This window comes from Gymnogyps californianus, chromosome 16 (assembly GCF_018139145.2).
Source record: "Gymnogyps californianus isolate 813 chromosome 16, ASM1813914v2, whole genome shotgun sequence".
Classification (NCBI taxonomy): Eukaryota; Metazoa; Chordata; class Aves; order Accipitriformes; family Cathartidae; genus Gymnogyps; species Gymnogyps californianus.
Genome location: NC_059486.1, coordinates 19,379 through 44,215, shown reverse-complemented (window position 1 = coordinate 44,215; position 24,837 = coordinate 19,379). Strand labels below are relative to the sequence as shown.

At 53.7% G+C, this 24,837-nt stretch overlaps 1 protein-coding gene across 3 annotated transcripts in view; it reads left to right on the top strand.

The window, feature by feature from the left end:
* The first annotated feature begins 11,396 nt into the window (after nucleotides 1-11,396).
* Nucleotides 11,397-24,837, top strand: part of LOC127022726 (membrane-anchored junction protein-like) — a 29,319-nt gene continuing 15,878 nt past the window's right edge. The window contains exons 1-8 of one of the 3 annotated variants that reach the window (XM_050906446.1): nucleotides 11,397-11,572; nucleotides 11,715-11,839; nucleotides 15,686-15,731; nucleotides 17,013-17,088; nucleotides 18,609-18,734; nucleotides 19,804-19,835; nucleotides 20,655-20,764; nucleotides 23,175-23,229. In XM_050906446.1, the coding sequence (XP_050762403.1) occupies nucleotides 11,739-11,839; nucleotides 15,686-15,731; nucleotides 17,013-17,088; nucleotides 18,609-18,734; nucleotides 19,804-19,835; nucleotides 20,655-20,764; nucleotides 23,175-23,229 (546 nt within the window). In that variant the 5' untranslated portion in view covers nucleotides 11,397-11,572; nucleotides 11,715-11,738. The remainder of the gene's footprint in view (nucleotides 11,573-11,714; nucleotides 11,840-15,685; nucleotides 15,732-17,012; nucleotides 17,089-18,608; nucleotides 18,735-19,803; nucleotides 19,836-20,654; nucleotides 20,765-23,174; nucleotides 23,230-24,837) is intronic. The other 2 variants (XM_050906448.1, XM_050906447.1) reach the window with 2 other exon arrangements.

Below are 24,837 nucleotides of genomic sequence, written 5' to 3'. Positions count from 1 at the left end.
AGCCGTCCAGGCCTCAGGCTGCGGGGCGTGCCAGAGCCTCTCGCTGGTCATGGGTGGCAGGAGCGGGAACGAGGTGTGAGGTGTGACCAAGCGGGCGACCTGCTCGGCCTGGTGGCAGAGCTACGAGGGGAAGCAGAAAGGCTGAGGAGCGTCAGGGAGTCGGGGGGGAGAGAGGAGAGAGAGAGAGAGGCTGGTGGAACCCTGCTCTGCCCTCCCTGGGACAGAAGCAGGGAGAGCCACCAGGCAAAACCCAAGATGAAGGGGAGCCTGTGTCCTCCCCCGCCAGGCTGAAGGCAGTAGCTGAAAGGAAAGGAGCGAATGGCGGCAAGGCCACGCTCGGGGTGGCAGGCGAGCCCCCTCCTTGCCCACCTCGCCTCCCCGGGTGCCTCTGTACAACAGGTATGAGGCTCTGGATGCGGAAGGCCAGTCCATGGGTGATGTGGATGACGGCCCATCTACACGGGAGGTGTTGCCGAGGCCATAAAGGCCTACCCCCCGTGTCACAACCACCTCCACGAGGAAGAAAAGGCTTCCTAAACGCCTTCTGGAGCCTAGGTGCGGCTGGATCCAATCTTAGGCTCAGACTTGGACAGTGGTTTCTGTCCAACGGAATTATCTAGAGAATGTTTCTAATAAGATTGCGTCGCTACATGGATTAGTAACGTTTCATTCGTATTAATTCATCTGTTGCAGGTAAGGGATCTCTCCGCCTTGGGGAAGGAAGGATCTCTTAGTCTCAGGTAAGGAATCTCTAACCTCGAGAGGTGTCCCTGCTCAAGAGGAGAGTCACCTGGCGCGCAGGCCAGCTGCAATTCAGGGAGAGCTCAAACTGGGCCACCCTGATGGTAATATTTATGGAGTTGTCGTGGTTTAACCCAGTCAGCAACTCAGCACACGCAGCGTTTCCCTCCCCTCCAGTGGGGTGAGGAGGAGGAAAGCAAAGGAAAAAAAAAAGTAAAACTCGTGGGTTGAGATAAGAACAGTTTAATAACTAAAGTAAAATATAATACTAACAATAGTAATAATGAAATATAATAATATAGTAATGAAAAGGGATGCAACAAAAAGAAGGGGGGGAAGGAAAAAAAACCAGTGATGCACAATGCAATTGCTCACCACCCGCTGACCGATGCTCAGTTAGTTCCCGATCCGCGCCTCCCGGCCAGCTCCCCCTGTTTATAACTGGGCATGACGTTCCATGGTATGGAATACCCCTTTGGCTAGTTCAGGTCAGCTGCCCGGCTCTGCTCCCTCCCAGCTCCTTGCACACCTGCTTGCTGGCAGAGCATGGGAAACTGAAAAGTCCTTGGCTTAAGATAAGCGCTACTTAGCAACAACTAAAACATCAGAGTGTTATCAACATCATTCTCACACTAAATGCAAAACACAGCACTGTACCAGCTACTAAGAAGAGAGTTAACTCTGTCCCAGCCGAACCAGGACAGGAGTGAAGTAGTTGGCTGCTAGTCAATAGTACAGGCAAGATGGATGTCTTCGCTTTAGCTCTGGTACGTTGTTCTGTACTTTGGTTATCTTGCACTTTGGGGTTTCAAAACCACCTTTCGAAGTATTTTTCCGAGGCACCTTCACTCCCTTGTACGGGAGCCAGGAGCTTTCCAGCTTGCAGGCTCACCGCAGGGCGTGAGGCCTGTTGCTCCTTCGTCAGCCTGAACCAAAGTACGGCTAGGAGCCAAGCGTATCTGTCGCGATAGTCCCTGACAACACCCTCAGAGAGAGCATGTCCAGGCAGACAGCCTTGCTCCTTGCAGGAGGAGGCCAGGCACTGCACAGGGCAGGTGCTCTCAGCTTGCTCTTACCAGCAAGAGGAGCGGGAGAGCTCCAGCCCTGAGCAGGCACCTCTTGCCGTAGGCAGAGGCTGACCATGAGTGACCCGCTCGCACGCAGGACGGTGCGGTGGGTCTGTCTGAGAGGATGCTTAAACCTCCTCTGCACGTGAACCTGAGGAGGGCAAGGTGACAAGGAACTGCGGTGGGGGGCGAGACGGAAAGCCCTAAAGATGAGGAGAGAACTAAATGCCTGAGAAAACGGGGAAGAAGAAACACGTTGTCCAGGGAGAAGAGAAAACCGAGGAAGACCCTTGGCTTCCCACTTTCCCGCCGCCAGCAGCAGTGTCGGCGTGTGTGTGAGCTGTCTGCCTGGACAGCCCTGTGGCTCTCCCTTGGCATGGCTCGCGGCTCTTCTCTGCAGACATTACTGGGACCCTGGATGGATGTCCTGCTGCTGTGGGGATGAACAACAATCTCAAGAGGACTGCTGCAGCAGGCTCTGTCCTGGGAATGGGGAAGGGCGATGGAAGTGGGGGGTCAGGCTGGCTGCGGGCTGACAGTCGGGTCCCACTTTTTCACTAAGAGGTATTTATCCACCCAAAGACGTTCTTCCACCCGGCCAGGACAACGGGGACGCGGGGCACACCGAGCGGCTGCCACGGGACGGCCGGGGCACCAGGGCCGGGATCTCGGGGCAGCGCAGGAGGGGAGCGCTCCGCAGCTGCGTCCCCATTCGGGTCGGACCCCTCTGCCCTCCCCTCCTCTGCCTCCCCTGCCCTCGCCTCTGCCCCGCTTGGGGCGAGCACAGTCGAGCCGTGCTGATCGGCCTCGTTGAGCGGAGCCGAGCATGGCGGAGCCCCCACGACCTGTACCCTCCTGCCAGCCCCGGCCACACATCTCACCGTCCCCTGCCCACATCTTGCCTGCTCCCCTCCCCAGCACTCCCTCCCTATCCTGGAATCTACGCGGAGTCATGGGTCCCTACAGCAGAGGCCAGAAGGCTCCGGGAGATGCCTGAAAGGAATTTTGCGTGCATCCCGGAAGAGAGAGTTCCTTTAGAAAGCAAAGATGATCTCGGATAGCTTCCTTGGAGGAGTCTGGGCTGCGACCCGGGATCTCAGGTCCTAAACAGAGGTGAAAAGCCTCCGGGAGATGCCTGGAGGAATTCGGGTGGATCCGGAGGAGAGAGCTTCCTTAAGGAGGAAAAAATCATCTCGGGTAGCTTCCCTGGAGGAGTCTGGGGCTGCTACCCGGGATCTCAGGTCCTAAAGAAGAGGTCAAAAGCCTCCGGAGATGCTGGGAGGATCTCGGGTGGATCCGGAGGAGAGAGCTTCCTTTAGGACAGAAATCATCTCGGGTAGCTTCCCTGGAGGAGTCTGGGGCTGCTACCGGGATCTCAGGTCCTAAGAAGGTAAATCCCGGGAGATGCCTGGGAGGATCTCGGGTGGATCCGGAGGAGAGAGCTTCCTTTAGAGGAAATCATCTCGGGTAGCTTCCTGGAGGAGTGGGCTGCTACCGGATCTCAGGTCCTAAGAAAGGTCAAAATCCTCCGGGAGATGCCTGGGAGGAATCTCGGTGGATCCCGAGGAGAGAGCTTCCTTTAAGGAGAAAAATCATCTCGGGTAGCTTCCCTGGAGGAGTCTGGGGCTGCTACCCGGGATCTCAGGTCCCTAAAGAGAGGTCAAAACCTCCGGGAGATGCCTGGGAGGAATCTCGGGTGGATCCCGGAGGAGAGAGCTTCCTTAAGGAGGAAAATCATCTCGGGTAGCTTCCCTGGAGGAGTCTGGGGCTGCTACCGGGATTCAGGTCCTAAGAGAGGTAAAATCTCCGGGAGATGCCTGGGAGGATCTCGGGTGGATCCGGAGGAGAGAGCTTCCTTTAAGGAGAAAATCATCTCGGGTAGCTTCCTGGAGGAGTCTGGGGCTGCTACCCGGGATCTCAGGTCCCTAAAGCAGAGGTCAAAATCCTCCGGGAGATGCCTGGGAGGAATCTCGGGTGGATCCCGGAGGAGAGAGCTTCCTTTAGAGAGGAAATCATCTCGGGTAGCTTCCCTGGAGGAGTCTGGGGCTGCTACCCGGGATCTCAGGTCCTAAAGAAGAGGTCAAAACCTCCGGGAGATGCCTGGGAGGAATCTCGGGTGGATCCCGGAGGAGAGAGCTTCCTTTAAGGAGGAAAATCATCTCGGGTAGCTTCCCTGGAGGAGTCTGGGGCTGCTACCCGGGATCTCAGGTCCTAAAGCAGAGGTCAAAAGCCTCCGGGAGATGCCTGGGAGGAATCTCGGGTGGATCCCGGAGGAGAGAGCTTCCTTTAAGAGAGAAATCATCTCGGGTAGCTTCCCTGGAGGAGTCTGGGGCTGCTACCCGGGATCTCAGGTCCCTAAGCAGAGGTCAAAATCCTCCGGGAGATGCCTGGGAGGAATCTCGGGTGGATCCCGGAGGAGAGAGCTTCCTTTAGAGAGAGAAATCATCTCGGGTAGCTTCCCTGGAGGAGTCTGGGGCTGCTACCCGGGATCTCAGGTCCCTAAGAAGAGGTCAAAATCCTCCGGGAGATGCCTGGGAGGAATCTCGGGTGGATCCCGGAGGAGAGAGCTTCCTTTAGAGAGAGAAATCATCTCGGGTAGCTTCCCTGGAGGAGTCTGGGGCTGCTACCCGGGATCTCAGGTCCTAAGAAGAGGTCAAAATCCTCCGGGAGATGCCTGGGAGGAATCTCGGGTGGATCCCGGAGGAGAGAGCTTCCTTTAAGAGAGAAATCATCTCGGGTAGCTTCCCTGGAGGAGTCTGGGGCTGCTACCCGGGATCTCAGGTCCCTAAAGAAGAGGTCAAAATCCTCCGGGAGATGCCTGGGAGGAATCTCGGGTGGATCCCGGAGGAGAGAGCTTCCTTTAAGGAGGAAAATCATCTCGGGTAGCTTCCCTGGAGGAGTCTGGGGCTGCTACCCGGGATCTCAGGTCCCTAAGAAGAGGTCAAAATCCTCCGGGAGATGCCTGGGAGGAATCTCGGGTGGATCCCGGAGGAGAGAGCTTCCTTTAGAGAGGAAAATCATCTCGGGTAGCTTCCCTGGAGGAGTCTGGGGCTGCTACCCGGGATCTCAGGTCCTAAAGCAGAGGTCAAAAGTCCTCCGGGAGATGCCTGGGAGGAATCTCGGGTGGATCCCGGAGGAGAGAGCTTCCTTTAAGGAGGAAAATCATCTCGGGTAGCTTCCCTGGAGGAGTCTGGGGCTGCTACCCGGGATCTCAGGTCCTAAAGAAGAGGTCAAAATCCTCCGGGAGATGCCTGGGAGGAATCTCGGGTGGATCCCGGAGGAGAGAGCTTCCTTTAGAGGAGGAAATCATCTCGGGTAGCTTCCCTGGAGGAGTCTGGGGCTGCTACCCGGGATCTCAGGTCCTAAAGCAGAGGTCAAAATCCTCCGGGAGATGCCTGGGAGGAATCTCGGGTGGATCCCGGAGGAGAGAGCTTCCTTTAAGAGGAAAAATCATCTCGGGTAGCTTCCCTGGAGGAGTCTGGGGCTGCTACCCGGGATCTCAGGTCCCTCAAGAAGAGGTCAAAATCCTCCGGGAGATGCCTGGGAGGAATCTCGGGTGGATCCCGGAGGAGAGAGCTTCCTTTAGAGAGAGAAATCATCTCGGGTAGCTTCCCTGGAGGAGTCTGGGGCTGCTACCCGGGATCTCAGGGTCCCTCAAGAAGAGGTCAAAAGCCTCCGGGAGATGCCTGGGAGGAATCTCGGGTGGATCCCGGAGGAGAGAGCTTCCTTTAGAGAGAGAAAATCATCTCGGGTAGCTTCCCTGGAGGAGTCTGGGGCTGCTACCCGGGATCTCAGGTCCCTAAAGAAGAGGTCAAAAGCCTCCGGGAGATGCCTGGGAGGAATCTCGGGTGGATCCCGGAGGAGAGAGCTTCCTTTAAGGAGAGAAATCATCTCGGGTAGCTTCCCTGGAGGAGTCTGGGGCTGCTACCCGGGATCTCAGGTCCTAAAGAAGAGGTCAAAATCCTCCGGGAGATGCCTGGGAGGAATCTCGGGTGGATCCCGAGGAGAGAGCTTCCTTTAAGAGAGAGAAATCATCTCGGGTAGCTTCCCTGGAGGAGTCTGGGGCTGCTACCCGGGATCTCAGGTCCCTAAAGAAGAGGTCAAAATCCTCCGGGAGATGCCTGGGAGGAATCTCGGGTGGATCCCGGAGGAGAGAGATTCCTTTAGGAGAGAAATCATCTCGGGTAGCTTCCCTGGAGGAGTCTGGGGCTGCTACCCGGGATCTCAAGGTCCCTCAAGAAGAGGTCAAAATCCTCCGGGAGATGCCTGGGAGGAATCTCGGGTGGATCCCGGAGGAGAGAGCTTCCTTTAAGGAGGAAAATCATCTCGGGTAGCTTCCCTGGAGGAGTCTGGGGCTGCTACCCGGGATCTCAGGTCCTAAAGAAGAGGTCAAAAGCCTCCGGGAGATGCCTGGGAGGAATCTCGGGTGGATCCCGGAGGAGAGAGCTTCCTTTAGGAGAGAAATCATCTCGGGTAGCTTCCCTGGAGGAGTCTGGGGCTGCTACCGGGATCTCAGGTCCCTAAAGAAGAGGTCAAAATCCTCCGGGAGATGCCTGGGAGGAATCTCGGGTGGATCCCGGAGGAGAGAGCTTCCTTTAAGAGAGAAATCATCTCGGGTAGCTTCCCTGGAGGAGTCTGGGGCTGCTACCCGGGATCTCAGGTCCCTCAAGAAGAGGTCAAAATCCTCCGGGAGATGCCTGGGAGGAATCTCGGGTGGATCCCGGAGGAGAGAGCTTCCTTTAAGGGAGAAAATCATCTCGGGTAGCTTCCCTGGAGGAGTCTGGGGCTGCTACCCGGGATCTCAGGTCCTTAAGAAGAGGTCAAAAGCCTCCGGGAGATGCCTGGGAGGAATCTCGGGTGGATCCCGGAGGAGAGAGCTTCCTTTAGGGAGAGAAATCATCTCGGGTAGCTTCCCTGGAGGAGTCTGGGGCTGCTACCCGGGATCTCAGGTCCTCAAGAAAGGTCAAAAGTCCTCCGGGAGATGCCTGGGAGGAATCTCGGGTGGATCCCGGAGGAGAAGAGCTTCCTTTAAGAGGAAAATCATCTCGGGTAGCTTCCCTGGAGGAGTCTGGGGCTGCTACCCGGGATCTCAGGTCCCTCAAAGAAGAGGTCAAAAGCCTCCGGGAGATGCCTGGGAGGAATCTCGGGTGGATCCCGGAGGAGAGAGCTTCCTTTAAGAGGAAATCATCTCGGGTAGCTTCCCTGGAGGAGTCTGGGGCTGCTACCCGGGATCTCAGGTCCTCAAGAAGAGGTCAAAAGCCTCGGGAGATGCCTGGGAGGATCTCGGGTGGATCCCGAAGGAGAGATCTTCTTTAGAGAGAAAAGTGATCTCCGGGTATCTTCCTTGCAGGAGTTGGGGCTGCTACGCGGAATATCCAGGCTTATAAGAAAAGGTCAGAGCCTGTCTCAGCTGGATCCTGGAGGAGAGAGTTTCCTTTAAACTAGGCCCAACAGCTCAGGCAGTTGCCCGAGAGGAACCCTTGGTGGCCACCTGGGATGACAGAGACCTGCCAGAGCAGAAACCTGTCTCAGGTCTCCGTGCTTGGAAGCCCCTGAGATGCCTCCAGGGAAGAGAGGGAAGAGGCTGGGCAGTACTGGTGTCCCCTGGAGCCATGGCAGCCCCGGGGAGCCAGGCAGCAAGTCTTGCTCACATGCTCAGGAACAGCCGGCCGCCAGTTCTGGGGTCAGGAAGGAGTTTTTTCCCCCGGGCAGATTGGCACAGGTCCCGGGGTTTTTTCGCCTTCCTCTGCAGCATCGAGCACGGCCCCTTGCCAGGGCTCCTCGGGGCCTTTTCTGGCCAGCGATTCCCTGCTCTTGCAGGACCAGGAGTCCAGCTGTGCCCTCCATCCCTCCGCCTCTCTTCCCTGGCCAGCCTGGCAGGGGAACCTCAAGGACCTCCAGGCATGAGGTCACCTGGGGGTCTTCTGCCCTCTGCAAAACACGGCCCGCTTGGAAGGCTGCAGGCGCGATGCTCCGTCAGGAAGGAGCCGCCGCTTGCCGCCCGGCCGTGCCTGCAATAAAAGCGGAGCCTTGGTCTCCTCTGCCGGAGTTGCTGGTTGTGTCTCGTCTGTCCTGGTCGCAGCCCGAGAGCATCTCCGCCGGCCCGGGCCTGATCCTGTTCCTCGGGCCCAGGGCTGCGCCTGCACACCCTGCCCGCTCCGGGGGGGTCTGGCAGCCTCTGCCCTGCGGGGCGGCAGGGAGGGAGGGAGGGAGGGAGGGAGGGGAGCAGCTCTGCCCCCCAGCCTGGCCAGCACCCAGCCCTTTCCTCCAGGGAGCGGCCGGGTCTGCCGTGGCCGTGCTGACCTCCAGCCCGGAGGGTTGGTCGGTGCTGCCAGCAGCAGGAGGAGCTGCTCTCCGGGAGAGCGCTCCAGCCTGGCCCCCTGCACCCCGTCCCGGGGGCCCCCGCCGGCTCGGCCTGGGGATGCCCGAGGGCTGCCCCTCTGCCTGCTCCCGTGGGGACCCGCTCACGGACCTGTTGGCCCGGCGCTTCTGCCCCTCGGGCCCTGCCGGTGCCTCCACAGCCTCCCACGGAGCAAGTCCCACCCGCTCCCTGGAACCAGCCCGGCCCCTGCCCGCAGCCACCGGGAGCCCCCGGCCCCCTCCGCGCCCAGACCTGCCCCGCCGCTCCGCCGGGCCTCCCGCCGCGCAGCCGAGCCCGAGCCGAGCCGAGCCCGAAGCCGAGCCGAGTCGAGCCGAGCCGAGGGGAACTGAGCCCAGCCGAGCCCAGCGGAGCCGAGTCGAGCCCAAACGAGTCGAGCCGAGCCGAGCCGAGCCGAGCCGAGCGGCGCCGACCTCAGCCGAGCCCTTCGGAGCCGAGCGGAGCCGAGCCCAGCCGAGCCGAGCGGAGCGGGCAGGCAGGGCGGGCAGGGCGGGCAGCGCTGCCTGCGGGCGCGGTGCGGCTCCTCCAGCCGCAGGGACGGTGGGCAGGAACCGGCCCCTCGGCACCGCGCACCGGGCGCTGCAGCTCCTCGTCCTGCTCCGCTCCGGCGGGGGAGCGCGGAGACCTCCTGCCCACGGCAGGGGTAGGTGGGCAGATGGAGAGGGCCACTGCCAGGGGCCGGGGAGCGGGGGAGCGACCCGGGGGGGTCCCTGTGTCTCTGGCAGCGATCGCCCTGATGACAAGGACACCGAGGCAACGGGACGGAGCCGGTTCCCGTCGTCCCGGCGCTCTCTGGAGGCACCCAGTGCCAGCCAGGACTAAGGCTGCGCCAGCCCTCGCTGCACCCGCGGCAGACTTCGCCTTGTGCTCAGCGCTGCTGGCCAGCCTGTCCCTGCCGCCGGGCTCGTTAGCCAGCCGCCTCTGGGCTAGCCCCGCTCTCGGGACGGTGCATCCCACGCGTGAAGCGTCGCCCGGCCAGTGGAGCAGCTCCGGCGCGTTTTCCTCCTCCCGCTGCTGCCGCTGCTGCCGCTGCTGCCGTCCGGGCGCTGTCCGCGGCGGTTTCCCTCGCGGGTCTCCGCTGGTCTCTGCCCGCAGGACGTGACCCCTCGGGCTGCGTTTGTGCAGCCCTGCCCCGCACGCTGGGGCTGGAAAGCAGCGCGATCCTGCTGCAGCTGCCGCGGGGACAAACCACGGGGAGAAGGGGTGGGCTGGGGTGCGGGTGGGTGCCGCGGGAGGACAGCGGGGCTGGGTGGGCTCTGGGCAGCACCGCCCGGGGCTGTCCCTGGCGGGGGTCTTCGCGGGCCGGCCCCCGGGGGTGTTGGAGGGTGCCGGTGCCTGCTGCTGCAGGGAGGAGCGGAGGAGCTGGCAGAAGGAGCCGGACAGGAGCGTGAGGAAGGGCGGCTGCCGGCTTCGTGCTCCCCGGGGACACTCGGAGCTCCCGAGGGGCCGGGCCGGGCTTCCCCCCTGCTCCCCCCATTTTTGTCACCATTTGCGCTCTGACTTCACGTTGCACTTACTTAGGTGTCTATTGGACCAGCTTTGTTTCCCGCCCTGCAAAGGTGACACTGGCTTCCTGGAACAGATGAACAGGACTCTTTTCGGGAGCTGAGAGCAGAAACCCCACGGGTTTCGGCATTCGGATTTTCCCAGCTTGCTCCGCCAGCACCCGAGGGGACTATGGATTTCGTGGAGCACCACTGGGACATTACTGTCAGGGAGAGTGGTCGTTCCTGTTTGCGGACAAATGTGTCGGCATGGTTTTCTTGCATAACGCCCACTTGGTCTGCAGTTGCTGCTTTCCTTGGCAGGCTGTACGAACGTCACGTTAGGCTCTCGTGGGATAAAAGTGGCTTCTTTTTGATCGCTGCTCAGCTAGGTCACTGACCATGGAGCTTTTCAGTCGTGCCGGTTAGAAGTAAATCGTGGCTGCCAGAAAGGCGCCAGGCAGCTATCTAAGAGGGCGCTTCCTCCCAAAACCTCAGACGAGATAACGCCGCTGCTCTTGCATTTCCGTGGCCTCCAGGAATCACACTCTGTGTGCGTAGTGGAGGAATGGAAATATCTGCGGGCATCTTTGCAGGAAAGGTGCCTAAAACGAGAAAAGGCAAACCTGACACGATTGCGATCTGGGAGAGCAAGGGGTGAGCTACCAGGGCCGCTGCCAAGGGCCTGTCATCAGGCACCAGAGTGAACGTTGACTTGAGAGCCTGGGCACAGCCCAGACCCCTTTGCAAGCAGTTGCAAGCCCTGCCACAAGCTAAGGCCAACTCCGCTGATGCTTTGGGCTCACACTGGAACCCAAAGCGCTCCGAGCCCCAAAATGCAGCCGCCTCTGAGGTGGTCAGCACAGCAGCAGCAGCAGCGCAGCAGCAGCAGCAGCAGCAGCAGCAGCAGCAGCAGGCCAGTGCAGAGCAGCCCGCGGCCGTGGGGAGCTGGAGCAGAGGGTGGGGGCAGCCGCGCTCGGCTGGGCTCGGCTGGGCTCGGCTCGGCTCCGCTCGGCTCGGTTCGCTCGGCTCGGCTGGGCTCCGCTCGGCTTGGGCTCGGCTCGCTCGGCTCGGCTGGGCTAGCCTGGCTCGGCTCGGCTCGGCTCGGTTCGCTCGGCTCGGCTGGGCTCGGCTCGGCTCGGCTCGCTCGGCTGGCTCCGCTCGGTTCCGCTCGCTCGGCTGGGCTCGGCTCGCTGGCTCCGCTCGGCTCGGCTGGCTCGGCTCGGCTCGGCTCGGTTCGGCTCGGCTCGGCTCGGCCCGGCCCCGGCTGAGGCAAGGGCGGGCGGCGGCGCGGCGGGGCCGGTGGCCGTGGCGGGGGCTCCTCCGCTTCGGCGGAGCGGCGGGCTGCCCGGTGGTCGCCAGCGCCGGGGCTGCCCGGGGGCCTCGCAGGCCGGCAGCGGGGCTGAGGAGGCGGCGGCATCTCCCCTCTCGGCAGGCCGGGGCGCTGGGCCGGCGTCCGCGGCGGGTCCCGGCCTTGCCCCGGCAGGCCCGGCCGGCCCCGGCCCGTCCTCCCGGCCCCGGGGCTGCGGGGGCGGCCGGGGACTGCCTCCCGCTGGCGGCTGTCCGGCGGAGGGAGGCCGGGGGGCAGCGGGGAGGCGTGCGGGTGTGGAGAGAAACGAGCTCCTCCTGGCTGGACCCGCGGGGGCTGCAGGGACCCGCAGCAGGCGGGGTGTCCCTCACGGCCTGGTGTCGGTCACGGGCTGCGACACGGTCCTGCGCGGGCTTTCTTGGCAGCCCCCGGGGCGAGAGGCCTGTGGAGCTTCGGGGACGTGGGGAGTGACATTTCCCGAGCAGCGGAGCCGCAGGCGGGGTAGCCGTCCGCTCCGAGTCCGTCCTCTCCTCCTGCTCCAAGCTGCCCTGCGGTCCTGGAACGGACACTTGAATCAGCCGTTTTCTGACGGGTAGGAGATACCGGTGGGCAATCTGTTCTCTCTGCAGATGGCCTCTCGAGGAGAAACTGCCTGTCACCTTTTCTTCTGTATGACAGAAGGCGATCCGGTGAAGGGGTTTAGTAATGGGCCTTTGACTCTCCTGCTTCCCTAGGCTGGCATTCCGGGAGCAAGAAGGATGTCGTTGAAGCCATTTACCTCTCCGTTGCCTGAAACAAGGTTTCTTCGTGCGGGCAGGCTGGTGTACAAGTTTAAAATCCGGTACGGCAACTTCAACAGGTGAGCATGTGAAAGGTGCACAGTCAGCCTGCAGTTTGATGGCTGCACGTGGCAGGGAGTTAATACGAAACCCTCGAGTCAGATCTCGGGGGCTCCTCATTTCCTGCCTTCTTTCACTGATGGTGAAAGTGGTCACTTAAAAGTTGCTACTGCACTTGCACAGGCTGAGCGTTGGCGTGAGAGAGTCCTGTGAGGTGTAAAAAATGCTCCTGCTTCACTGCCATGGGTGGATTTTGTGCTTCAGTGGAAAAAGAGGCCGGTTTTACGGACAGGATTTTGAAATTTGGTGAGTGTTTAACTGAGGAGCTTTGTAGCGGTTTAACCCCAGCCGACAACTAAGCCCCACGCGGCCGCTCACGCACTGCCCCGCAGTGGGATGAGGGAGAGAATCGGAAGGGTAAAAGTCAGACAATTCATGGGCTGAGATAAAGACAGTTTAATAAGTAAAGCAAAAGCCGTGCACGCACGCAAGCAAAGCAAACTGGGGAATTCATTCACTGCTTCCCATCGGCGGGCAGGTGTTTCGTCTCCAGGAAAGCAGGGCTCCATCACGCCTAACGGTTACTTGGGAAGACAAATGCCATAATGCCGAACATCCCCCCTTCCTTCTCCTTCCCCCAGTTTTACTGCTGAGCGTGACGTCCTATGGTCCGGAATATCCCTTGGGTCAGTTGGGGTCAGCCGTCCCAGCCCTGTCCCTCCCAACTCCTTGTGCACCCCCAGCCTACTCGCTGGTGGGGCGGTGTGAGGAGCAGAAGAGGCCTTGACGCTGTGTGAGCACTGCTCAGCAGTAACTAAGAAGTCCCTGTGTTATCAACCCTGTTTCCAGCACAAATCCGAAAACACAGCCCCATCCAAGCTACTGTGGAGAAAATTAGCTCTATCCCAGTCAAAACCAGCACAGCCGTGGAGCTCTGTACTCAAAGTACGTACTTATTTCTTGGGCCGTCTGCTGTTAGCAATGTGCCTTTTGCTGGCCTTGCAATCTGGCGCTCGAGCGTGGATGTAGAAAGAGCCGTTGGGAACTCTCCCTGGCTGCTGCAGGAGATGTCTGTTGTGCTCTCGGGGCTTTTTCTCTCTCAAGGTTCCCTTTCCGCTGCCACTCCTCTTTCAAATGCGTTTGTGACAAACCTGTCCTGTTGTTTGGAAGCAACAGCGTGCCTCTCCTGCAGGCAGAGGGGCTGAGCAGGGCTTGTAGGATAAGTGCTTCTCTCATTTCTAGAAGGCACTGTAGTGGCAAGCCTGAGAAACGGGAGGGAAGGGAGAGGATTTGAGTCTGTGGTACTGCTGGCATGCAAGCCTTTGGGTGTGCAGGGGACAATGAACAGGAGGGTCGTGGGAGGTAACAGTTGTGCGGTAAGCCTCAAATAGGAAGTTCCAGTTAGTAGCCAGCAAAGTGACTGGAGCCCAGGGTGCTGAGTCGTCTGGTCAGATGGGGAAGATGTAAAGCAAGTAAAGAGGGTGATCTTTTAGAGGTGAAAAAAAGACTTTCCCTGAGGGTATCTGCCCTGGAGGAATCTGCTTGTGTCTGCTGGTCAGACACACCGAGATGATGGGCAAGGGCTTTTGCGAGTGGGCAAAACCTTGAGCAGCTCACTCAAGGAGCTGTGGAGCTTTTAATGTGAGAGGGCACTCAGAATCCTGGAGGCTGCGGGCTATAATAAGCCCAGAAGTTTGAGCTACTCTGGCAGAAGGAGCTGGAGCTGCTCAGGTTTAAGGGTAGTGTTCCAAACCAGGTTGCTTCTAGATGTGTCCTGCTGAAGGAGTGTTCTGTAGGGCTCAAACTTGGTCTGAAACTTTAGGAGTTGTTGCTGTCTCAGCCTCTGGTAAGCAGTTAATAATGATAGCATTCATAAGTAGTCATAAAAAAACCCCAAAGCCGTGGCTCAGCATCATCTGGCTCCCTGTGTACATCCTTCAAGGCTGCGATCGTCATCAGACAGCAGTGCAAGGTTGATGCCCTCACAGGCTTTTGGGAAAGTCTTATAGACTGTTGAGGTTAAATCTCTTTTCAGATGGTGGCAAACCTGCAGAAAGTAGGACTGAGCTCCTTTTGAGTCAGCAAGTGTCCCTGCATCAGAGAAACAGAACGGCGTTGTGCCATCCCGAAAACCCTGTTTTCATGCGTGGGTTGCAGCCAAAATGCCCTAGAGAGTGACTCAAGCATCTGCCCAGAGAGTGGTTTTATGAGTGTGAATGGATTTCCCTTTGCAGTCAGATGTGCACAGACATTGCCAGAGCCTGGGTTTACTCTGGAAGTGACTGTTGTTAGCTGCAGAAGAGTTGAAGAGAATGCGCTACGAACATGATGCCAGTTAGGCTGTCTGCAGACCTGAAGCTACGTTAAATCTCGTGCCACGCTTGTCTCCTTTTTCCTTTGTCGAAGTAGGCTGGCTCTTTGAAATTCTGTTGCGTGACTTTATTTTGGGATGAATTGAAACGCAATCGTTTCTTTAGCTTTGCTTATTAGCGTGTTGCTGGAATAGTGTCGGACCCAGGAGGATTAACCTTCCTCCTTGTTTTGTTCTCTGTGTTGATTTTGGAGAGGAAGGTGTGTGGTCTGTCGTGTGGTGTCGTGTAGTGTTGAGAAGATCCTTGAAATGTTGCTGACGCAGCTCTTTCCCTCAGTGCAATCCCTTTGGAAGGCACTGCCAGTAGTGTGCGGAGGTTTCTGAACAGCCTGCAGGTGTTTGGTCTCCTGATGGGAAAGAGAGCACCGCATTTGTTTGAGTTTGGCAGTCTGTCATTGCCGCTGCATGCCTCACGGTTTGTGTGCCTTGCAACATCAGTTCTTGCAATTCATTGTTATACTTGAGGGAACAGGACACGAGACACTTGCGGCACCTTTTGTATTTCATCATAACTTCTGGAATTGGCAGCGAGCTCATCGAGTCGGTCTTCACATCAACGTGGTCAAACGTAGCAGAAGCAACTCCTTTGACAGCAAAACTCGTGAAGCTCTTCCCCGTCGTGTCATGGTTGTGGTGAACAGGGGGTACTTGTTCAAAGGATCTGGATTCCCTCCCAATTCATAAGAGAGTAAAGGAGTAAGTCCTAAGTGCGTACACAGCCTTCTGCCCAAGGCAATGCTATCCGTCAGCCTGCAGATTTGGGAAGTGAAACTCCTTTTGCCCACAATAAGACGGTGACCGATCAGAGAGAATACTTGCATGCCGTAATTCCTTACACTCCGCTGCATTTACTTATTTCCAAGTGACATTGGTGTGATTTGTTTACTTTTTAATGGGTTTGGATTTTCTTTAAGACCTCCTCTCTCCCTGTGCATTTTCTTGTTGGGCGATACCTAGCAGCAAACAACTTTTGAGCAGCTGGCTTACAAAAGATGTAGTTAATATTTGGAACACAGTTTGATGCAGGCAGTACACAACTCCCAGCATCACAGGGCCTAGCTCCAATGCTGTGAAGGCCCATTCCTCTGCAGGTTTGCACCGTGGAGGGATGAAGAGACACGTCCTGCCGGTTCCTTCTTTTAGTCCCTTGAGTAGAATGGCATCGCGATAGGCTGGAAGACAGAGGCGCTGGTTTGAGGGCACCTTGTCAAAAACCCAATCCTACAGGTTACTGAGGATCGACTGAAAAGATCGGATCTCTCATCCCTTGTATCCTCAGACACACAAAGACAAGTGGGCAGAAAAGTGAAAAGAAACAGTCCTGGTGGAATAGTGGATGTTTTTTAAGAACCATAAATTATGAATTCATCTGCCTGCTGAGTGTTTTCTCTGTGCAGCGGGAGTGATGTTTTGTTGCTGTTTAAACTCTTGCAACAAATGGAGCTCCATTGCTTTTTGATTGGGGTGGGACTAACTCTCTCTGTTTGTTTCACAGCGCTCCTGATCTCGACAACACTGCAAGTGCTGCCAAGGAGTTAGAGGTAGGAGACGAAGCAGGTCCATGGGACCTTAGCTGAATGTTAGGCCGAGCAAATCTTTTGTTCGTTGTGGGACTGAGGACATTTTGTCAAACGCAACGTTTCAAGTGAGGGTAACGGGGAACTTCTCTGGAGAGTACGAGGGTGAAAAAATGACGGAAACGAGAAATGTCATCAAGAGGCAGCATTGGCGTAGACGAGCAATGCTTTTATCTGAAACATTTCCAAGAAGCTACTGACTGTTAGAACTGGACAAATGAGAACTCCTATTTGTCGAGCCAGTTGCACCCCGTTCCTTGCTGATTCCTGTTCAGCTGCATTCTGCAGTAGCGCTTTGCCGTGGTTTCGCTCTCAGCCTCAGACCTGACCCCTGCTCTTAACTTCTCAGGCTTGACTAGCTGTCAAACCCTCCTGTTCTGTCAGGAGCTGTGGCAGTACTGGTGAGCTCGCTTGACAGAGGCTAATCTAATGCTCGATTGCACATGCTTCGTCGTAACTGGAGCTAGTGGAACCAGTGGACGTCCTTTTAATGATGCCATTACTTTGTGACCAAGCTTGGTCACAACCGACGAGTTCTGCTGTTGTCATCTTCTTCCTGAGACAGAAGAAAGCCCCTGCCATTCCGAGGAAATGAGACAAATATAGTGCCTGCTTAAAAATGCTCCTGTTACTTAATTTTAAAAAATCTTCAGAGTACAGTAATAGCATTCTAAATGTTATTGAAGAAAATGGGCTGATTTTAACTGATACGGAAAATTATCGGTTAATTTTTTTTTTTCTTCTTCTCTTTTGAAAATTTTGAAAGATGTTACCAGAAAAAGTTTCCCGTTTATAAAGCAGGAGTTTGTTGGGGCTGAATTACAGTTCCTTTGTTCCTGAATTGGGTCAATATTCAGAAAAAGGGGAATATGTTTATTTTCGAAACAGGTCCATACCACGTGTGCTTTGCTGGCAAAAAGGAGGCTTCTTAAATGTAAAACTTGTTAAACTTAAAAGCACACCTCCACTCTCCATCGTAATGCTTCTATGTGAATTCAAGATTAAGACATGCATTCACTTCAGTTTCTATGAGTCTGTTAGTGCAGCGCACTCTAAGGTGATGGGAGGGAGCGGGGAGAAGAAGGGGAGGAGGAAAAGCAAAATATCCAGAACCTGCTCTTCCAGGATTCATGCAAACTGTAACGTGATGCTAATTTTCTTCCCAAGCCTCGAAACTGTACTTGACAGGGAATTGTGACTATATGGTTAATATTCTTCTTTGCTTTCTTTTTTTGGCCTCTCTAGGAAGCGATTCGAGTCATCCTTGGAAACCTTGATGATTTACATCCATTTTCTACAGACCACTTCACTATCTTTCCGTGTATCCTTTCTTTCCTACTCGTAAAAGAAAAGATTGAGTGACTCCTATCTGTTGGGCATTGCACACCACTAGACATGAATGTCAAAGGAAGCAGATCTTTCGCTGGAGGAGGACTCCTCTGAGCTTTGCAGTTTTACATTAGCTGAAGATCCTCCGCAGTTGTTGCCTTCAGCAGAGGGCTGACGGGAAAAGTGTTTTGCAGTGTTTTGAGATGAACACCCCTGCGTTCCAAATCTGATTTAGCCAGAGAAATGAACGTGTATATAGAAGTCACAGGAAGCCCACCTAATGCAATTGCAAGCAAAGCTAGTGCGTTGCTTAAAAAGGTTAATAAAACATAAAACGCTCCTTACAGGCTCAGCAACGTTGGCCCGCTAGTAGAGAAGACCCCGGTAGTTTTCTTGTAAGGTACGTTAGGATTAAATCGCATCCATGAGCCTCTGGGGATGGATTGTACCTGCAAAGCCGTCTTCAGTCTGTACAGGAAGAAGTTTGAGTTTGAACTTGAGAGAACAGGACAGTGTTCCCATGAAAGCTTATGTTGCCTAGAGGGATGCTGAGTATAAAAGTTGTTTCTTGGGTGGGAGCAAATGTCAGTATATGCTTACGCACCACACAGATGGCTGAGAGAAGCAAAAAGCACCTCACAGAGTGAGTTTTATGAGGAGAAGTAGTTGAGCTGAGATAGCTGGAAGACTAGACAGGCTTCTGAACACAAAGCCTGCAGGCTTGTCATCCAGTTATCCTGGTCCCCTCTTCCGTGTAGTCTTTGAAGTCTAGAAATAAAAGTGAAGCACATGTCCTCCACCCAGCATTCACCTTATTTTGCGCATCCCCCTTACTCCTGTGGGACCAGTCACCAGAGTTTTTCCTTCTTCCTGAAGTTTCCAGGGGCATTTAGCTGCTGTCAGTCTGGCCTGCTATCAAAAGACGGCGCTGTAAAAGCTGTAAAAGCCCTTGCACAGCATAGGCATATAGAAGCTGATAGTGAGCTATTGGCATGCCCAGGTTTTGTGGAGCGTAGTTTCCTGGGGATTTCACTTTGGGTATGGAAGTGCTGAGGCATTTGAGACTGGATTATTCTGGCCAGCAGCTTTACTACAGGCTCCTCCGCCTTCGAGATGTCTTTTCATCAGAGCGCTCAAAGGCCCAGCTAGCCTTCATCTCTTTCTTCTTGCTTGCGCAACTGGACAGAATTTAGCCATGTCTGCTGCATGTTCTGCAGCTTATTAATTGGAATTGACAAATTCATTAATTGAATTTGACTGAAGCCAAATACAGTTAAGGACACACAAGGCTATTAATACAAGCGACTGATGGGAGAGGATCACCTGGGTGAGTGTTTCTTGTAATGTGCTACTCGTGCTTTTTCGCAAGTTCATACCGACAGATTGTATTTGCTCCCTTATACATATGTTCAGTGTGGTATGGCTTTTGAAGCTGTACAAGAAGACATTGTCAGGAGTCCTGCTCCTTTGAAACGTTAGTGCTATGTTCTTAAGTCTTATCATCGTTCTCAGATTTGAGTAAATGGGAGAGAGTATCGAAGATGAGATTCAAACATGGGAAGGTCCATCTTGTGCCTTATCCCTACATTTGCACTGTGTATCTAGAACTCAACTCATTTCAGCAAAACGTATCTTGTGGTAAGTCTGTATGGTTACGTCTGGATAATTTCTGGAAAGATCTATGATCTACGTCTTGCTTTTCCCTTTCCCGACATTTGTTGACATTGAACTTCACGCTCTTTGTTTCTGTTTTCCTAAAGAAAGAATGCATTTGTTTTTCTAAATAATGATAGTAATAATGGTAACAATGTCTTTTGTATAATTAGCAAATGTCGTTGCCTCCCTAGTGTGTCATTTTCCAGGTTTTCTGTGAATTCCCTGAACAGCCTCAGGCCCCAGCTGAGACCTCTGTGGGACTCTACATTTAACCTCCTCTGTTGGAAAGCTGAGTGTTTATTCTTACTATTTCCTGTTCTGATTATTGGTCCCTGCAAAAAGCTCCTGGTTTGTCTTGTGACTGCTTAGTTGATAATCTGGTCTCCTTTATAAAATGGACAAGTAGTCACTTCTCAGTCTCACCCATTTGCTTGCGTGTAGCATCCCCTATCAAATATAGTGTCTGGATGTGAAAACTTCTAAACGTGGAGAATTCACTCGCTTCCATGTATGCCTTGCTCCAGTATTTAATTGCCCGCTGCAGACAGTTGTACGACGTTTCTATTCTAAAATTATGCACAGCATAACGTGCTGTTACTTTCCGGCACTGCTGTTTCAAGTTTCTGTTGGCAGGGATTTTTCTTCAGGAAAACATGTATGGATCCCACGCATCAGAGGTTAGCTGGCCAATATTGCGTGGAGGCTGTGCTCCAGCTGTCCTTGCATCTTCCATCGGGTGCCCAGAACACAGGGTGATGCTAACAGTTCTTCAGTTCCTTCTTCTCTTCTGAAGACTCCTTTGACCTCGTCAAGAAAAGCAATTGTCCCCATCCCATCAACATGGGGCATTCGTAGCCAGGAGTTCTCGTTCTGAAAGAGCTGTATTTGCAGTTTTTCAATTTCAGCATATCGTGTGCAAGTCCAGCATTGTTTCCAAGTAGTTCGTCTTGTTCTCAGAAAGCGAGGTGCAATGCAAAAATGTACTTTCAAGTTGGTTAAAGAAAGTCCAGTCACCAAATATTCACCAAGTTTTATAATACCTCTGTTACAGGTGAAGAAGTAAACAAGGGCAGCGATGAGCTTGTAAGTTGTGCGTGTGTTTTGTTTGTGTTTTGGTGTTTTTTAAAGTTACATTCCAAATTGCCTGGAGGAGCAGAATACCTATATAGGCAATGCTAGAGTTCTCTTCTTTCTGGGTGTCACTCCGGCAACGTGAGGTGGCACTGAATTCTCACCTAGAGCCGTCCCAGTTGAGAGAAATCGTCCTGTCAGTTCCATCGGCCTTTGAATGAAGTCCTGCCTCAGGGCCTGAGAGCCCTGCTGGCTTCAGTTAAATGCGTTCTCTCCAAGTCTGAGCTGAGCTGTCCAATGGTTTCTTCCCTGTGAGAGTCTGTACGAGGTCAATATTGCTGAATAATTAAGTGGTTTCCTAGGTACCGTATATGTCATAAACAACAAAGTTAAGCTGCTTTGGGAAGCTTTTGTTTAATGAGAGCTCAGGGTAGGTTTGTTTTCAATACGAGTAAGTGTCTGAAGATGGAGTGAATTAGTGAAGATGTCCCGTCCAAATTCCCCCAAAGCATTTTTTCTCTCTCTGCTAGCATGACATTCCTGCTAATTACATTCCTAGGCCCTCCTCTGCAGATGGAGCAAATAGGATGTCCTGGAAAGCAGTATTTCTTGTTCAAAACTGTTGAGCATAATTCTCTGGATGGCCTCTCAGTGCTTATCTTCAGTTTGAATAAGGCAACTAATCTTTTATTCCTGAATCATTTTGGGGGTTTGTTGTATAAACATGAACAGTTTTGCGAAATACGGATGTATATTAGCTCTGACTGTTGTTCTAAACTAGAAAAGTCAAAATCAAATTTTATCAGTACCAAGTTTGCAATGTTTTTGAAGGTCAAGAGAAGAAAGGAAGTGTCAGAAAGTCCTGCAGTGGAAGGAAGGGTGAAGAGGAGAAGAGTGGAAGTCGGAGCAGAGACCTCATGCCCACAGTCGGGTATGGACAGGTCAGTTGAGTACAAAATAGTCTTCCAGGGCACATCTCGATATTTTTCATGTCTCTTGCACCTTCCTCGTATTTCATTCCTATGTAATCCTTTGCCCCATTTGTCGTCTTCCTTCTCTTCCATAGGTGACAGGATCTAAGCAGCATTGCCCATGTTTGGAGAAAAGTTGTCCTACGCTTTCAGGTTCCCATGCCGTTAACTAGAGGTCTTCCTGTTTAACTCCTTTGTGTTAACATTATCTGTAGAATCACAGCGGGATGAGAACTCAGCAACAAGACAGAGCAGTGCACTGGCTTGCACACCTGAGCCAGGGATGACAAGGGAAGAACTGGGACCAGTTTTCTGGCTGCATCCCAGCCTGTTCCTCTGAGTTGGCTGATGAATGCTGCCTCTCAGCTTGAGGCTGAGCTCTGTATCTGTGGATTTCAGAGAGTCGTTGAGGCTGAGCTCTGTATCTGTGGATTTCACAGAATCAGTGAGGTTTTCGGGACCTGTGATATCATCGAGTCCAACCCCTCCTGCTCAAGCAGGGTCACCCAGAGCAGGTTGCCCGGGACGCGTCCCCTCCGGTTCTGAGTGGACTCCCAAGGGTGGAGACGCCACAGCTTCTGTGGGCAACCGTTTGCAGGGCTTGACCAGAGTTGCAGTCAAAAAGTTTTTTCTTGTGTTCAGATTGAATTGCACGTTCTGCAGTTTGTGCCCTTTGCCTCTTGTCCTGCCAGCAGGCGCTGCTGAGGAGAGCCCGGCTCCCTCTTCTTCATTCCCTCCCATCAGGTGTACATCGATAAGATCCCCCTGAGCCTTCTCCAGGCTGAACAGTCCCAGCTCTCCCAGCCTCTCCACACCTGAAATGTCCCCAGTCCCTTCATCATCTTTGTGGCCCTTTGCTGGGCTCACGCCAGTGAGTCCCAGTCTCGTCCCGGGGAGCCCAGTCTGGACAGAGCACACGGACTGGCCTCAGCAGCCCTGAGCAGAGGGGAAGGATCATCTCCCTCGAGGTGCTGGCAAAACTCTTCCTAATTTAGCTCAGGATGTTGTTGGCCGCCTTCAGCACGAGGGTGCAATGCTGGCTCATGGTGGCTAGCTTCCAGCTTAGTTCTTGATTACCTTTCAGAGGCCGGCCCATTATGAGTTGTAGTCTAGCAGGCTTCTTTATTTCATGGAGTGTAGCTTTTAAAAAAAGAAAATTTGTGCCTGTACTTAATATTCACAACTATGTGGCAGAGTCCCAGATCCAGCATGATCGGAAGTGTTTATGCTCACCTCTCCCCTTCCATGGCCATGTACAGACCTTGTTGCCTTCTGTTCTACCCAATTCTCAAATGTATTTCATGCAGAGATGATAATGGGAGAAGCCTGAAGCCAGTTTGTTTCCTGCTCATACAAACGTAGTCCTTTCATTGCCTTTCCCCCGCTTTCTCAGTTTCTAGTCACAATAAAACTGCAGGAAACGAGGGAAGAATGAGACCAGGATCCAGAATGCTTTCTGACTCTTTTAGCCAAGACGTGAGTTGTAGATTCATCAAATACAAGGCCAGAAGGGCTATTTCATGATCCAGCCTGGCAGTTCTCTCTTAGTCCTGTGTCTTGCCCCAGAAGTTACGCTATTCCAGAAAAGATTAAAACAGTTAATCATTGTAAAGTGTATTCTTGGTTGCAAAATTAAATTGGTGAGGCATCAGCTTCAAGCCTTCTGTCATTTTGTTCCGATTACTCTGTTAGACTGAAGAGCTCATTCAGCGTGAGCATTCCCCCCTCCCCGGGAAGGAGTTTGCCTACTGTAATCCGACCACCTCTTGATCTTTTCTTCTTTTTGGACGAGCTCTTTTGCTCCTAAGTCCTCACGGGGGATTTGGATTTGGGTTTTCTTGGGTGCTATTGAGTGTTGAGCTACCAGAATCTCCAGGTGTCCCTCCCCAGTGACACTGATCAGCTCAGAGAGCACTATGCTGTGTGTGAAGCCAGGATTGTTTTTCCCCACGTGCACCACTTTGTACCTCTCTGTACAGAGTTTCCTCTGCCATTTGATTGCTCCATGACCGAGTCTTGTAAGATCTTTCTGTGGTTCCTTGCTGCCTGCCCTTCTCTTTGTGTCAGTAACCGTGTAGGGTTTGCAGGCTTTCTCAGCTCGCTGCTCACCCCCCTTTCCATGTCACGTAACACTGTTTTTAACTACTTGTTGGTTTTCTTAGAAAAGCAGAAAGCCTAATACTGAAATGAGTGCATATTTTCATTTTTTAAGTGAGACTTTGAGACAGGAGTACAAATATAGATTAAGGGTAGTGTCTTGTTGGCTAGAGGTACTAAAGTGCTGATTTCTAAAGAAACAGTTGGCGTAGCCATTTACAAGATTGCTTCCTTTTTGTGACTTTTTGTAAACTGAGTTCTTACCTATTTGACTTCTTTTTAGAACTGGAGCCGAGTGGGTTCACCATAGGAGTAAAGCAAAGCCTGGATTTGAAACGGTAAGCTACAGAATATTCAGAAGGAGACAACAGCATCTGTTTAGTCCTGGATTCTTAAAGTGGCAAGCATCAAAATGCTTCCAGGTAATGTTTTTTTTCCCTTTTCACCTGCATCACCTGCGAGACGTTTGATTCCTGCTCATCAAACTTAGCCAAGGGATGAGTTTGACCGGGAGAGGACACAAGCTTTTCTGACTGTCAAGCTATGCACTCTAGGGGTGAGCTTAGCCTCTCAGAGCTGAACCTGAAGGATGCCCTGCCTTGTCTTCAAGGCTCCAGTCCTCTTTTACCTCAGATGCCCCTTCGTGCACAACTCCATGAAGGGCCAATAGTGGGTGCTGACACCTTGATACTGGCTTCAGTGTGAGTCCTTGCCACTCCCCAGCAGCGTCCTTTCTTTGTGCAGGTGGCCTTGTAGGCATCTCCCTCTTCTTGCAACAGTGTCATGCCTTTTCTTACTATGTCATCAGAAGGCAGATTTACGACCAGATTGTTGCAGAGGGATTGGCAGTTGCTTTCTAAACCCGCTGTTCTCCAGAGACCTTGTCAGGAGGGGAAGCTTCTTTCTCTTTTAGCCCCCAGGCTAAAAGGCTGCTCTGACAGAGCTGCTGTTAGGCACACCCTTTAGGTAACAGGGTCTTCCCTAGCACCCCTGTTCTCCTCCTCCTGGCTGTTGCCCATCCTCCCAAATGTGCCAGTGCATTTCATCCGTTTTCTGGATACTGATACTCGTTCTAAATTTAGTTCAAATCCCTGCCACACTGTCACCTTCCTGGCCTTTCTACCTCTCCAACTCTTTGGAGAGAGTGTTTTCCGAGGAGGCAAACTCATTCCTCTTGGGATTGTCCACAAAGAAAGTTGCCTGGTGGTATAAAAGGAACAGCTGCTTCTCCCGCTGTTCCTGGGGAGGTGAACAGTTGCATCAAATACCCGGATTTCTGCGTGTTTCTGCATGATGACGTGCTGCCCCCCTTTCGGGAACCTTTTGGAGCTCTCCACAACTGGCTGAGCCTTTACGCCAGTGTCGTCTGTGGGCTTGCTCGAAGTCTCAGATGGCCAGGGCATACTGCCTGCTTGCTCCTGTAGAACTGGTTTCAAAGGGCCAATCCCAGCATAATTGCTCTGCAGGGACTCACTGCGTATACGATGGCCTGCGATTTCAGGCGCTCCGAGTTGCATGGTTACCTTCAGCCTGCACAGCCAAACTCCTGTATTGAAACAGCCCTCCCCTTGGTGTAAGCCCAAAGCTTTCTTTCAGAAGAGGGGGTTTGGACAGGTTTGTTGGATTTTCAAGACAGGAAGGAGACTGCCTGGTAACTCCTCAGGAGCATGCAGTACAGAAGAACTTCTCCAAAACAAGCAGGCTTATTTGTCTCTAAAACCTGTATTACTTTTTTTCCCCTCAGCTTACCTTTGCAGCATTAGTGACAGGGCTCTACCCATGCCCCTTCTGGCTTCTTTCCTCAGGTGCTCCAAACGCTCTGTTGGTGGGATAAGGGTCATCCTCTGAAAGAGGCTTTTTTATTCCCCGCTTTGCTATAATCACCATCCCCAGAATGCCTCCGCTCCTTGTACGGGGGCTGAATTTCCCAAGCATTAGAGCCCTTG